The following is a 13,620-nucleotide window of genomic DNA, read 5'->3' on the forward strand; positions in this document are numbered from 1 at the left end:
AGCGACACTACAATTAAAAACATGATACAACTGCAGGGTATTATTTTGCTTACAGTGTAATTCTGGAAAATTCTAACATCTTACAGATGCTCATTTCTTAACCCTTTTTAGTCCATTCTATTAAATATAACATTTTGAAACCACAAGCATTTTGCATTGTAATGACCATCAAGAAGAAACTGTCTCTTTGGGACATGTTATATGAAAATGTATAGTAGTTGAAAGGAAAAGACCATGGCTAATGTTACTTCATCTAATACATATCTCAACTGTATATTAGTACTTTTTAGATGTTAAATAGTTTTTCATATCTTGTGACTTATTTATCTTGTGTGCTAACTAATGCCCATCTTGGAAGCTGAAAAACCAACAAAGATTCACTCTGTTTGTCTGTTTGCAATTGATTTTCAACCACTCCAATATATTTTCAATTTAGTAAGAGGCATAACTGGGAAATGATGAATGCATTAAAAAAACACAATTTTGAAGCATTTGTCTACAATTATTCAAAAGATTACACATGTAATACATTTCAAAACCACAGGACCACATCTCATAATTCAAAGTATTTCCAATTTAAAACCAGCAAATTTGCCATTAAACAATTTTATCACAAGTATCTGAAGCTCCTTAACTACCAATAAAAATATGGTTCTGCATAAGGGTTGTGAAGTACTGACAATTAGAAACTAAGATGAAAATTAAAATGGTGTGTAATTATAATCAGAATGAATTTGTAAATTACAAAATAAACAGAAAATTAAGTCAGGAGAGTTTCCAGTTTTGATTGTCATACTTGCTGAATAATTCTGTGCAATCTCAGCTAACACATCCTGCCCATGCTCATAGGTGAAGGCCAGAGTCACAGGTTCATAGATTTGTACAGTAACGAAACAGACTCTGGTCCAACTCATCCATGCCGATCAGGTACCTTAAGTTAATTCAGTTCCATTCAGATTCTTATTTGTAATACATTGGACAAGAGCAGCAATTGCCCAGTGGGAGCCCTATATCAAAATTTGTTCAGAAATTCCTACATTTTAATGGACAATAATACTAAATGCGACCTCACTGTTCTTGTGTCAAATCCATACACTCCTCATAGTGAAAAGGCATGATCATAATAAGTCATGCAAAAATACTTCACAAAATAATCTACCATTTAGTGGATCTGCTCAGGATCTGTGGTGGACTTGGAACACTGCATTTGCATTGGTTGGATGGTCCCAACATTGCTCCTACACAGGGAGGGTATAGGGCATTACCCTGAACTAATCATTACCTTTAAAATTGGATGGCAGATTTAAAAAAGGTTAAGCCACTCAAATTTGTATCTCTTAGTTGTTGTAGAAATTTTAAGTTTCTACTTGTAATGGATTGCAGACTATAATTCCATAGTGTACCACCCGCTCACATATAATTTGCATTACTGCTTCAATTGAAATTATTTACGATGCCAAGCAGATGTAAGCAAAAAAACTCCTGAAATTTAATCACCATTGTGGTATGTATTCATGAATGCAGATTTTGTAGGCTTCATTTACTTTACAAGCAAAGATACCTCTTTCCAGTTTTATTTTGTCCAAGATGTCATTTTTGTCAGCCAGGTCAGATTTTAGTGCGGTCTCGAGCTGTGCAATCTGTAGTTTCAGCTGCTGTTCCTTCAACTTCCACTCTTGTTCATGGGTCATGTCAAAAGCACTGTAACCAAACATGTGGCATGTGAAGAACTATTGGAAGTAATCCTCCACAGAGAATAATAATTAAAACAAAAAAGCCTTAGTGGCACAGAGACTGCTGTCATCATGTCTCAGGAATTAAGCAAACATATGCTGGTCTGCTGCTGTTGAAACCAAGGCGCCTTGCTCAGGCTGCGGTTAAATCACATGAAAGAGTTTGTGGGATGAGCAAAGGCACTGGCCTTAATTTAGAGATCCATGGCCAAAAAAACCTGGCATCACTTGGATCTGCGGGACAAGGAAAGGAATTCATCTATGTACACCAGGGGAATACATAGATCAAAATTATCAAGCAACAGAGGAGGCACAAAACTTTCCATAAAAAAATGCCAATATTCCCTCAATTTAAATGACTTTAAATGACATCTAATCTCTTTTCAGGGGTGTATAGCAGTCGCATTATTAAAAAAAAAATGCCTGGTTGCAACGAAATGAAACCACAAGTCAGTAATGTTGTTACATTTTAAACACTGTGACCACAGAATGACTATTGTGCATGTATAATGCAGCCATTATGAACAATGGCAGAAATGAAGAGGTATAGTTTAGAGGATGCTGTTTTATAGCATGCAATTAGAAAGCAAAATGAGCTTGTACACAGGAGTAAAACAGGTAATTAGAAATCATCAAAAGAGGGTAGAAGTACAAATTATATACATTTTTGCAAAGGAGTTACCTTAATCAGTAAGAATGGTTAATTAAAATAACAGCTTAGTAAAATACCCTTCTCTTGCATCAGCCGATAACTTGAATGAGAGAAAAAAGTTATACTATTTAATCGAGTTTAGGGAAACCAATTAAGAACATTCAAAAGTAAATAATGAGCTGTACATCAACTGCAGTTTGGCAAAAACAACAAATGAAGATTTTGAGAAACACAGAGGCAACATAAATTATCGCAAAAAAAATCAGTTTCTAAACGCAATATTTTATGGATAAGGCTTTTCATAGTGTCACTAAATTCAACTGACAAAAAGCAAGTAAGTCATTTTGTTTTAAAGTTAAAAGAAATACTGCACTTCATTTAAGAAAGATACATAGTTTAAATGTGTACTTGCAAACAAGGTTTTTGAGCAACTATTCCATTTATATGGTGTTCGGTTACAGTGAACTTCCGCCTTTAACAAAAATTGGAATTCAAAAGATGTACCATTATTGTTTTCTCTTTTACAGTTTGGATAATCATTGCTGTGTTGTGCTGTATAGCTGTAGTTACCTTTGATATAAGATGTGTAATTTATATGTATTATTATTTATTTTTGAGTTTAGATTTTCTACGACTGGCATATGGGCTTTGGTAGTTATGAAATAGGATACCTTAGCATAGAGGGGTTTAGTTTGAAAAATCAAGGCCAGAAGTGTTGAGTTAAAAACCTGAATATTTTATTTGAAGCCAGAAAGTTTGATCTCTGTTGTGTAAATAATCAAAGAAAAGATTATGAAGCTCTTAAGACAGAACCTGTTAAGTCAAACCTATAGGTGTATTAGAAACGTTCACTCTCTGTCTGCTAGTTGAGTACTGTACAGCGATTGTGTTAGGATAGATGAAATATGTCGGTGAAAGACCACAACATTAAATTTAAAAATATCTGTTAAGCTAGATTTCTTTTAAGCTGGAATCTGACTTGTCCAGTCGACGGTGGGATCATAATATTATCACAGAATTCGGACAGAGAACATTACACATTTGTCATTTTCTGTCAAGAATGAACAATTTGCTAAATAGGGTGCCTTATAACGAATGAGGTAAAGAAAGGTAATGATATTTCCCTAATGGTATGTGCAATTACATTGTGAAATATATCTTGTGTACGCAAACTCGAGTGATATGTGGTTCAGAGTAAACAAAATGGCTTTGGTATAAACAGAAGATCGAATTTGCCATTTTAAAGTCGAAGTAAATTGCCTTTTAACTAAAAGAGCTTAGTTTGCTTTGACACTTCCATGAAACAGACCTTTTTTTAAAAAGTGCAAAGTTAATGTATATGTGTTAAAATCTTTCAATTGTAGAAATCTTTACATTTAGCACTAAATGGGTGTAATAAAAGGCAGCAAGAATTTTCAAAATTATCTAGAAACTTTTCACTGAGTACATGCAAGGTAGCTTTTCAAATGCATTTAGAAGTATCTACATGAGGTCAAAAATGAACACATTTCTCACTTAGTTTTTATTGGTGTTTCACAGTGACTTCATGTTTTTGTGTTAGAGCAGTCAAATGCAAGTTTTAGTCTTGATTTGAATTTGTCTCATATCAGGTTTTGTATTTTTGTATCTAGACCGCCAGATATCACTAAGACAAATAACTTCCATGGTCAATCTTGCAGCACAGTAATCATTAAGCATTATTGAGGATTGCTGTGAAGAATTCCATAACTCAAACTTTACCACCTTCATATTTTGGAAGAGAAAGTGTTGTCAAAGAGAATTCAAGGAAAAACCGGGAGGATATCAACAGGAAAAGAAGAACACAAGATTAAGAATAATTCATTAAGTCGGATTCTGCAATTCTATTAGTTTGTGTTACCATCCTCCCTCAGCTGATGAATCAGTAGTCTTCCAGGTTGAACAACACTTGGAGGAAGCACCAAGGGTAACAAGGGCAGAGAATATACTCTGGGTGGGAGATTTCAATGCCCTCTGCCAAGAGTAGTTGGTAGTTGCAGTACGGATTGAGCTGGTTGGGCCCTAAATGACATAGCTGCTAGACTAGGTGTGCAGTAGGTCATCAGGGAACAGCAAGAGGGAAAAACATACTCGATCTTATCCTTAAAAATCTGCTGTCTGCAGATCCAAATGTCCACGACAGCACTAATAAGACTGGCTACTGCAAAATCCTTGTGGAGAAAAAGTCCTGCTTTCACATTGAGAATACCTTCCATTGTGTTGTGTGGCACTATCACCATGATAAACGGGACAGACTTTGACTAGATCTAGCAACTCGAGATTGCGCATTCACAAGGCACTGTGGACCATCAATAGTAGCAAAATTGTATTCTGGCATAATCTGCAACCTCATGGCCTGGCATATCCCTCATTCAACCAATGCCATCAAGCCAGAAGATCAACTCTGATTCAGTGGAGAGTACAGGAGGGCATAACCAAGACTGAAGTATCAATCCGATGAAACTACCAAACAGGCAGCTTCCATGCCAAACAGCATAAGCAGCAAATGATAGATAGAGCTAAGCAATCCCACAACCAATGGATCAGATTTAAGCTCTGCAGTACTGCCACATCCAGTCATGAATGGTTATGGACAATTAAACAATTCACTGGAGGAGCATGCTCCATAAATATCCCATCCTCAATTATAGATGAGCCAACACATCAGTTCAAAAAATAAGGCTGAAGCGGTTTCAGCAATCTTCAGCCAGAAATGCCAACTGGATGATCCATCTCCATCTTCTCCACTTGGCATCACAGAGACCAGTCTCCAATTCAATTCAATGATATCAAGAAATGGTTGGAGGCACTATATACTGCAAAGACTATGGGCATTGGAACATTCTGGCAATAGGACTGATGACCTGTACTCCAGAACTTCTAGCTTCCCTAGCGAAGCTCTTCCAGTAGTGCCCCATCAGTTTACTCTCAATCATCAGCAAAGTGACAGAAGATGTCATCAACAGCACCAGCTCAGCAATAACCTGCTCAGTGATGGCCAGTTTGTGTTCTGCTCTGGCAGTCAGCTTTTGACCCCATTACAGCTTTGGTTCAAACATGGACCAAGGAACTGAATTCCAGAGGTGAGGTAAGAGTGAAAGCCCTTGATATTAAGGCCAAATTCAACAGACTGTGGCATCGAGGAAACTGAGCAAAATTGGAATCAATGGGTATCTAGGGTCAAACTCTTCGCTGGTTAGAGTAATACCTAGCATACAGGAAGATAGCTGTGGTTGTTGGAGGGGAGGTCAGTCATCTCAGCAGGAGTTTCTCAGGGTAGTGTTTTAGGTCCAACCATCTTCATATGCTTCATCAATGATCTTTCCTCCATTATAAGGTCCGAAGTGGGTATTTTCACCATGATTGCACAATGTTCATTCACAACTTCTCAGATATTGAAACAATCCATGTTCAAATTCAATATTTAGATTTGGGTTAACAAGTAGCAGGTACCATTTGCACTACGCAAATGCCAGGCAATGACCATCTCCAACAAGAGACAATTGCCACCTCTTGACATTCAATGGTATTGCTGTAACTGAGTACCCCACAATCAACATCCTTGGGATTACCACTGACCTGAAGCTCAACTGGATTCAACATATAAACATAGTGGCTACAAGACAGGTCAAAGGCTAGGAATACTGCTGCAAGGAACTCACCTATGGAATCCCCAAAGCCTGTCCACCATGTACAAGGCGCAAGTCAGGAGTACAACTGAATATTCCCCATTTGCCTGGATGGGTGCAGCCCCAACAACACTCAAGAAGCTTGACAACATCCACGACAAAGCAGCCTGCTTGATTGGCCCCACATCCACAAACTTCCACTCCCTCCATCGACTTCCACCAACACTCAGTAGAAGCAAAGTCTACTACCTGTAAGATGCACTGCAGAAATTCATCAAAGGTCCTTTAGCAGTATCTTCCAAACCCATGACCACTTCCATTTGAAGGACAAGAGCAGCAGATGCATGGCAACACCACCATCTGAAAGTACCTCTGCAAGCCACCAACTATCCTGACTTGGAAATACATCGCAGTTCCTTCTTCAAGGTCCTGCAACTCCCTCCCTAGGGGCATTGCAGATCAACGTAAAGCACATGGACTGCAGCATTCGAGTAGGCAGCTCATCACCACCTTCTCAAGGGGCAATAAATGTTGGTCAGCCAGCTATGCCCCCCACCCACAAGTGACTAATTTAAAAATAAACTTAAAATATAATTTAGAAAGCTTCAATTGGCTGAATATCAAAAGATACTGAAACAGAATGTTCGAGATTTATGTTGCACTTTATGTGAAAAAATACCTCTTGATTTCACTATTAAATGGCTGAATTCTAACTTTAAATTTGTATCCCTTGCTCTATATTCCATAACCAAAGAACACAGGGTGGAAACAGAAAATCTATCAAATCCTTTAATTATTTGATCAAACCAATTAGATGATGACTAGAAGTTGAGGAAATTAAAACCATAGATGGAATCTTCCCAACCCATGTAGGAAATGGCAAGGCAGTTGGTAAAATACGGCAAGAGCAGACAAATGAGATAGAGTCACAGAGTCACAGAGATGTACAGCATGGAAACAGACCCTTCGGTCCAAGCCGTCCATGCCAACCAGATATCCCAACCCAATGTAGCCCCACCTGCCAGCACCTGGCCTATATCCCTCCAAGCCCTTCCTATTCATATACCCATCCAAATGCCTCTTAAAATGTTGCAATTGTACCAGCCTCCACCACATCCTCTGGCAGCTCATTCCATACATGTGCCACCCTCTGTGTGAGATGCTCAATATTGACAAAAATATCTGATTTCTAGTCAAGGTTTTAACCTAAAGACAAAAATCTTGCGAGTGAGTGGTGAGAGGGTTACATTATATGCATTTATATCACATTTTCAATTCTCTCCTCATATATGTTCTCCCATACAGCAGAGAGAAGCGAGACAGCAACAGTTACTAATGTACAAGTCTGAGCAGGTATCTCATGGCTCAAGCTCACTGCTTGAATATTCCAGACTTCACCTGGAAATCTCTCAGTATGCTCCATTAGCAACGACTGTCTACATTCTTCATCCATGAAGTTCTGCAGTAGACATGCACCAATGTCACCAGCGTATCTGACTCACACTGAATACAGTTTTCCACTTCTGTACTGCACTTTGGAGCGCCACGTGCATTGAAATTCCACTGCAAAGCCACTTTGAGTGCAGGGACAGTCAATCTCCCAGAATGCAGAAGGGCTCATTTCAAGTTAACAGAGCAAGCTAAGAACAAGAGGCAAAGACTTAATTGTTGAAAAGACTGAGGCTATTTTCCCTGGAGCATTGGAATCTGAGGGATAATCTTATAGAAATTTATAAAATCATGAGGGGCATGGATAGGGTGAGTAGCAATGGTAGTCTCTCACAAAGCTGATGGTGAAAACTGAACATGTATTTACAAATGTGATAATGTATTTACAATGAAATTTCACTTATACCATTTTTCCTTTTCCTCCCACTACATCTGGTTGCAGTCCTGGGGTCGACAGCTGGCGTGGAGGGGGCTTGCCCTATAGTGAAGCCTGCTGACTTTGGAGTTTTGATGGGTGACACTGGGGGCATTTGTGAGTAGAAGGCACAGACATGCTAAGCATCCTGCCCTGATGGAGACTTAGCCTCCTCGACCTCAACTCCCACAGTGCTGGGGAAATGCAGCTAGAATTCTTATGAATCAATGACTCTGAACTCCAGATTGTATGCCATTTCAACAAGCCATCTTGCTCTTATGCTAACATTTCTGTCCTGGGCATGCTGCAATGTCTCAACGAAGCGCAACTCAAGCTCAAGGAAAAACATCTCATTTAACGCTCAGGACTTTACAGTTTCAAGATCTCAGTATTGAATTCAATAACTTCAGAAAGTGATCACATTATGTCTGCTATCCATTTTTCTTACATTCGCCCCATCTAGATAGCTTTGTTTTCTTTGTGTCTTGTGTGTTTTGCTTTCAGTAGAAAGGATTTATTATCTCCCTTTTACACTGAAATGTACACTGATATTGCAACTCTTTTTCTCTTTCTCCACCATTAACAACGCTTTGTCTTTTGCATTGAGCTTCAACCTCTGTACACAAAGTCCTGTACTCAACACCTTTTTGTTTTAGAGAAGTTGTACTAGACTTGAAATATTAATTTTGTTTCTCTCTCCACAGATGTTGCCAGATTGGCTGAAGTTTTACAGAATTCGGAGTTTGTTTTAAATTTCTAGCATCTGCAGTATTTTGTCTTTATTCAAATTATGGGGAGATGGTTGCGCAGGGTAATGTCAGGGGAATAATAATTCACAGGCCCAGACTTAGGGTTCATATTTCACCATTGCAGCTTGTGGAATGAACATCAATTATTTGTAAATGATCTGGAACTGAAAGCTAGTCTCAATAAAGAAATTATCTGTAATGAAATAATCACTGATAGCCAGAAAATCCATTTGGCTCACTAACAACTTTTAGAGAAGGAAAATTGTAATCCTTACCTGAACTAGCTCACATGAGATTCTGGAGCCACAGCAATGTAGTTGACTTTTAACTGTTTTTAAGGATTGGCAACAAATATTGGCATTATCAGCATTTCATCCCATGCAAAAATTTCCATGCTGAAAATTTCATGATTATCAAGGATTTCAATAGTTAGTATTTTTTTTAATTTTGCAAGGGATAATGCTTAAGTAAGATTACATGCAGAAAAAATGAATAGAAAATTAAGATATCTTAAAGTTGCATGGAGGTTTACCAGTCTTGGAGTTGGAAATACTCAGCAGGTCCGCACCACCTTTGGAGAAAGAAACAAGGTCATAGACCTGAAATATTGATATGGTGTTGAGAACAGTCATGAGACGTTTCAAAATGTCAGATGGGTACAGATCTAGAGGTTCTGGCTCCTATTTTTGACACAAATTATTTTTATGGGTAGGGAAAGGGGTAATGGTCAAGAAGCACACATAAGGGTAACCAGAATTGTGTTGAGTCAATTGGATTCAGTGCACAAGCCAAGAAAGATCAAAGGGGTGAAGGCATTTGAGGCATGAAGGTGAAAGGGTCTAATATTGAACAAAACAGCTGGAATTAATTCCCAGAGATTTAATGCAGGCATTTTAACAAGTTGCTTCAGCCTTGGCAGAAGAAAGTGAGGACTGCAGATGCTGGAGATGAGAGCTTAAAAATGTGTTGCTGGAAAAGCACAGCAGGTCAGGCTGCATCAAAGGAGAAGGAGAATCAACGTTTCGGGCATAAGCCCTTTTTCAGGAATTATTCCTGAATATATGCCGGAAACGTCGATTCTCCTTCTCTTTTGATGCTGCCTGGTTGCTGCGCTTTTCCAGCAATACATTTTTAAGCTCAGCCTTGGCAGTCCTTGAATGATTTCTGGAATCAATGGGACCAACATGTGATCTCTCAGAGAATGAAAATGGTGAATTTAAAGGAATTGTTCCTCTAAGGTCAGTGCCCAAAGGCAAGAAATTTCCTAATTACTGCTTCCTGCCTCTTACATGAACGTTAGCTCACTAACTCCTTTTCCCTTCTGACAGGTACTGCAAAACATCCTGATTGTTCTGTTTTCATCTCAGCTTCCCAGTATCTGCAGTGTTTTCTTCCTGTCATGACTGTACTGGACAATCAATGGACTCGAAGAGAATCCGTTTAAAAGATCACAAACCATGTTCATAAAAATAAGATAAATCATATCAAAGAAAACTGAAATTGTATAGTAGTACCTGTTGTATAATTTGTCATAATTTTCCCTCAAAAGATCTCTTTCCTTTAGTAAGTCGCTGACTCTCTCTTGTAACTAGTCAAATAAAAACGTTACAAATTACAAAGCAGCACAATGTTACCTCGAAAACAAAATGAAATAAAATCTATTTATTTATTTATTATTGGTGTACATTAGGATTCTCTCACTTTAAAGCTTCTTGCAATTAATTTGTAGAACTGCACAATCATAATTTTGTAGCATGATCTATCTTTAATGATATTAGTTTATAATAGATCTCCAACGAAGTCACTTCCAGTAACTTGAAAATTGCATGAGGCACGTTTTAATATGTTGTCCCTACTGTTTCTGAAAAAGTTATATTAAAATTGAAAATGACAATGAAGTGATTCTGCATTGGGTACAACAGATTAAATCATTGGCGTTTCAAGATAGTACACCAAAGTGACTCAAGGAACTATGTCACATACCACATTCAGATTTATAAAGTATCATATAAAGTGGGAATTAGAAGGTGTACTTCATATACCTAGTTTTGGATTATGGTTACAAACCACTCTGTTTCAATTCTTGTGGTTTAGTATGTTGCTTGATTCCAAAAGGTGAATTACACTCTTCTAATATACATTTCAATACTTATTATTTCATATAATGTTCACTATCTTCTGTTATTTATTACTAATGCTGATTGTAAAGAATCCTACCTCTACAGTTGTTTGTTGAGAAAATGAAGTTGAGTGGAGCTGATTTTCAAGAAAAAGGCACTTAGAACGTTCTTCTTTCAGCTGTGCATTCAGTTCATCAACTTTACTCATTAAAGCATTGTGACTGGCTTTCATGGTTTTCTGGTTCTGTAAGACAATACATTCTGAATAACAGTAGACTCATTACGTGTTACATTACATATTATGTAGAGTCACTGCACAAACTTAGTCTGTCAACATGCACAGTTCACTTGGCAATTAATGAAGTTTGATATTATACATGCAGTTAATTTCTTTTTCCATTTGTGGCAAAAATGATACACTTTTCTCCGTAACATTGTTTTGTTTTTTGGCATGGTCTGCTGAAACAAAAGACAATACATTTGACTCTATGATAAGACCCATCCTGTTAATGTTTCACAAGCTATGCCAAGAAATTAAACGCTAGCCGTGTACAAGAACTGAGCTAAATAAGTCATTTAAAACAAGATTTGCAAGTTAGGTAATTTAGTACCTGATGACAGCAAATCATTTTCAATGTAATCTAACATTGGGTAAGGGAAAAAAATGAGATAGTCAATTGTTTAGCAGAAATTGGGTTAAGGGAGCAGGTGGACAATTCCTGGAATAAATGAATTAAAAGAGAGCATCAAGTAAAATATATACAATTTTGCTGAGCCAAAAAACCAAATGTCAGTTAATCGGTTGCAAATCACTTCCTCACCTGTAAACCTCTAATATATGAAATAAATTATCACGTTACCATTTATGAAGTAAAGTAGCACACACTGAAAGAATTAAGGACAGATAATCTTCTAACGTAGCAGTGGTGCAAGTTCTCCGATATGTTTGATACAGAGAAAACAGGCAGGTTAAATAATCAGCATGGGTGCTGTAGGTAGATACCAATGAGGAAAAGTAGTCAGACGGGTTTTAAGCGCTGCTTTATTCCTTCTACATTTGTTTATTATTTAGTTTACCACAGCACCTTCACAATGCATTTTCTGCGAGTTTTCAAAGCCTTTACTTTTTTTACTTAATTATATACATGTAGTTGCATCAGACACATTGTGTCTTGGGAATAGCTGTGTTGCTTTTAACTATAGAACTCTTACCTCCTGAATTTGCAAATATTTTCCCTCCAAGACAGTAAGTGCAGCTCCTTTCTCCACAAGCTGTTTCTGTAGCTTTATCATCTCCACATTGTCTTTGATTGCTGTCCTATAAAGATAAAAAGTGTTGCACTACATCATGGACAATACTGAACTGAGAATAGACTTTTTTTTGGTATAAACAGATTATATCACAGTTTCTTTCCTACCAGCCCTCTGAGGACTTAAACACACTGTTAACCTTTATTTATCTGAAATTACAACTGCCAAGAAAATAAGTCTGATAAGCAAACATGAAAAATGTGAATAGAAAGATACATGTTCCAAACCTTAGAAGGATGGACATTTTTAACTGTAGCACTGAGGAGAGAATTGGTGCTTTGAATGACTTTCCTCACGTTTACATAATATCGCTTTGTTATATGAAATGTCCAGACCACAAGTGTTGTTTAAAACTAGATATTTGTCAGTAGCATGCTGTTATGGCAGTATGTAATACTTTAACTAGCTGTATCAAAGCACATCATCAAACTAAACCAAATGGTTTACAGAAAAATGGAAATATTTGTAAGATTTTACTCCAATCCTATGTATTTCAGGAAGCCTGAAAGTTAAATGTAAGTGTAATTGCCTGTATTTCTAGTGTTTCTTTAGGTTGCACTTTTAAGAGTAATGATTTGATTCTTTTATGTAAAGTACATAAACAGGCAAAAAAGAATGTGTGGAGGCAGGAGAATTTAGTAGTGAGTAGAGTTTAGCACATTTTCATTTCACGTCCAGGACATGGCTTGGATTCAATTCAGGCTGATAAGACAAACATTTTTTTTGACAGCTGTAAGGGTCCCATGTGAAATGCAGTTCCAGACTGGTTCTTGCTACTGAATAGACACAGGATAAAACTATCTGTAAATTGACTACCTTAATCAGAGAACCCATAAGAAAAATGCTGGTTACCGTGGAAGTGTCCTACTGAAGTAGTAGGCAATGTTCTTTTGTGGTTGAAGTTGACTTCTGTTAGGAGTACAGGAAGGAAAAGATTTGCTCTACATCAGGCTTATGACATGCCTCTATGTGGTTTCTTCTCCTTGGCATTAATTTTACAAAAACAACATCACAAAAGGTGCATCATGCCCCAAAGCAGACAATCTCACCTGGGGAAGAAAATCCTATTACTCAAAATATGGAATCTAATAGAATAGAGCTGTTATCTCCAAAAATGTTAAATATTTTATGAAATGTTTCTTTAGCTATGTAACACAGAAATGAAAAGTGGATTTTAGACAGCATATAATGGGCAGAATGCTTGTATTTGCCTTGAGGCAGATTTGTTGTGCATTATAAGAATATTGTATAAAATATACCCTATCAAATACTATTCGGTTTCTGTGCAATATATTAACTGGTTTGGTCAGGTTGTTATTGGAAATTTGAACCGTGCTTCTTCAATATGTTTTCAATATCCCTTACAAATCAATCAAAAAAAAGTTGACCATTCTGATCAGATAGTCATGCTATCCAGTTTTGTTTGAAATTACAATTGTCTTCGAAGAATTCAAACAACAAATAACACAACTTGTTTTGGGTTTTTAAATACAACATTTGGGCAGCACAGCGCCAGGGACCCAGGTTCAATTCCAGCCTCGGGT

At 37.3% G+C, this 13,620-nt stretch overlaps 1 protein-coding gene across 7 annotated transcripts in view; it reads right to left on the reverse strand.

Annotated features, from left to right (window-relative positions):
- The window catches only part of rpgrip1l (RPGRIP1 like), a 232,851-nt gene that overhangs the window by 141,542 nt on the left and 77,689 nt on the right, over nucleotides 1-13,620 (reverse strand). For 4 of the 7 annotated variants that reach the window (XM_072547369.1, XM_072547370.1, XM_072547371.1 and 1 more), the window contains exons 7-12: nucleotides 12,929-12,985; nucleotides 11,978-12,083; nucleotides 10,863-11,009; nucleotides 10,160-10,233; nucleotides 9,178-9,216; nucleotides 1,562-1,701 (exon numbers count right to left, since the gene is read on the reverse strand). In XM_072547369.1, coding sequence (XP_072403470.1) covers nucleotides 1,562-1,701; nucleotides 9,178-9,216; nucleotides 10,160-10,233; nucleotides 10,863-11,009; nucleotides 11,978-12,083; nucleotides 12,929-12,985 — 563 coding nt within the window. The remainder of the gene's footprint in view (nucleotides 1-1,561; nucleotides 1,702-9,177; nucleotides 9,217-10,159; nucleotides 10,234-10,862; nucleotides 11,010-11,977; nucleotides 12,084-12,928; nucleotides 12,986-13,620) is intronic. The other 3 variants (XM_072547374.1, XM_072547372.1, XM_072547375.1) reach the window with 3 other exon arrangements.

This window comes from Chiloscyllium punctatum, chromosome 26 (assembly GCF_047496795.1).
Source record: "Chiloscyllium punctatum isolate Juve2018m chromosome 26, sChiPun1.3, whole genome shotgun sequence".
NCBI classification, from domain to species: domain Eukaryota; kingdom Metazoa; phylum Chordata; class Chondrichthyes; order Orectolobiformes; family Hemiscylliidae; genus Chiloscyllium; species Chiloscyllium punctatum.